This window comes from Microtus ochrogaster, chromosome 18 (assembly GCF_000317375.1).
Source record: "Microtus ochrogaster isolate Prairie Vole_2 chromosome 18, MicOch1.0, whole genome shotgun sequence".
NCBI classification, from domain to species: domain Eukaryota; kingdom Metazoa; phylum Chordata; class Mammalia; order Rodentia; family Cricetidae; genus Microtus; species Microtus ochrogaster.
Genome location: NC_022020.1, coordinates 52,456,275 through 52,458,081, shown reverse-complemented (window position 1 = coordinate 52,458,081; position 1,807 = coordinate 52,456,275). Strand labels below are relative to the sequence as shown.

General features: G+C 44.5%; 1 protein-coding gene across 2 annotated transcripts in view; it reads left to right on the top strand.

Moving 5' to 3' along the window:
- Positions 1 to 1,807, top strand: part of Mppe1 (metallophosphoesterase 1) — an 18,533-nt gene that overhangs the window by 9,393 nt on the left and 7,333 nt on the right. For both annotated transcript variants that reach the window (XM_005356218.3, XM_013349526.2), the window contains exon 4: positions 749 to 857. In XM_005356218.3, the coding sequence (XP_005356275.1) occupies positions 749 to 857 (109 nt within the window). The remainder of the gene's footprint in view (positions 1 to 748; positions 858 to 1,807) is intronic.

Below are 1,807 nucleotides of genomic sequence, written 5' to 3'. Positions count from 1 at the left end.
CAGGAGTTGGGTTTTTAAGCTATTGCCCGTCAGACTGCACACCCTAGATGCCTTTCAGGGTTCCTGTCAGCTTGAGGGCGATCACCCATGTATGGGATGGACTGGATTTACTGTTGCTATTTCTTTCTTTGTTTTCCTGTAACTCTGAAGTTGAGGTCTTTTTTAAGGAGGGAAGCTTGAGTTGAGCTTGAAGCTTGGTAGAGCCTGCATGCCCAACACTACAAAACAAAAACAAAAAACAGAAAGAAAGAATCCTAGGCTGCAGGTATGGTGTAAACCTACTGGGCCTCTCTGGAAGCTGTGCTACGTACGTCCTTTCAAATCCCTGGAGTTTTCTTGTTGGACTGATGGTATTAGGGCATTTGCAGGTTGGGGAAGAGCAGCCTAAAATTCCCTGAATTTGATCAGACGCAAATCAGTTGGTTGTTCCAAAGATGAGAGATGGAAATCAAGATTAGAGCTGTGGGAGTCAGAGAATGGGATCATTATTTAATTCTTTGTGTTTGCTTTTACTTAATTGACTTATTTATAACAGGCTCTCACCATGTAGCCATGACTGTCCTCCTGGAACTTGCTATGTAGACGAGGCTGACCCTAAAATCGTAGAGCTCTGCTTGTCTCTGTCTCCTGAGTGCTGGGATTTAACATAGGCAGGACTGCAGCAGGCTAATGACCTTCTAAATGACCGAGAAGGCCCGAGTAACACCTTTCACCCAAGAAAAGAACTGATGTTTTAATTTCTCTCAAGGGAGTGGCAAATGGAGAGAGCCTTTCAGACAGCTCTGTGGTTGCTGCAGCCAGAAGTCGTCTTCATTTTGGGGGACATCTTTGATGAAGGGAAGTGGAGCACTCCCCAGGTAGGATCTGGGTTCTGAATCTGCTTCAAGGATTCACTTTGTCAGCCTAGGCAGTCCGTGACATTCTAGCGGCTTGGGTTGGGAGTTTTTCCTAATTCTGAAGATGGAAATGCATGCTCCTATGGCCAGGGAGTCGCTCACCTTTGGACTAGGTGTTTAGCCTGTCTGGGGCCCTTAGTTTGGTTCCTAGCCCCCCAAATTTAGTCTGTCTTGAAGATGCTTAGGGTTTTTGATCATCTAATCTTTTATTATCTATGTAGGAAATATATGGTTAGGCTGATATCATTTATATAATTGGAATACCGTCCTATAACCTTCTGGGAAAAGTACAAATAGGCAAGATGGTGCTAATTCCCTTGTAGTGAAATTACAGGGTACATGCTGAGATAGACAGTCACTCCATAGGTTTCTTTCCTTCCTTTGGTGGCATGGCAGATTGAACCAGCGTCTTGTGTGTCTAGGCAAGCACTCTACCATGGAGCTACAGTCCTGACCCTAATTTTGTCCCCCTGTTTAACTGTACATCAAGGGAATTAGTTACTGGCCATCGTCCTCTGCTTCCTTTTGTCTGTGTGAGAGTTGGAGAAGGAGCCACAGGGACCTGGTGTGAGGTTCCCTGTACTCAGGGCCAGAGATCCCTGCTAGGTAAGGGGATGAGACTGTACATCTGTCCACAAAAGGCGAGAGCTCTCAGACTGCTCTGCTTATTATGTCCTTAAATAAGAAGGAGTGTTCTTGCTGTTGATTAAAAATTTTCAGCCACTAATATTTTTTTAGAAAGGCATTTTAAAAAAAATATTTATTTATTTATTTATTATGCATACAATATTCTGTCTGTGTGTATGCCTGCAGGCCAGAAGGGGGCACCAGACCCCATTACAGATGGTTGTGAGCCACCATGTGGTTGCTGGGAATTGAACTCAGGACCTTTGGAAGAGCAGGCAATGCTC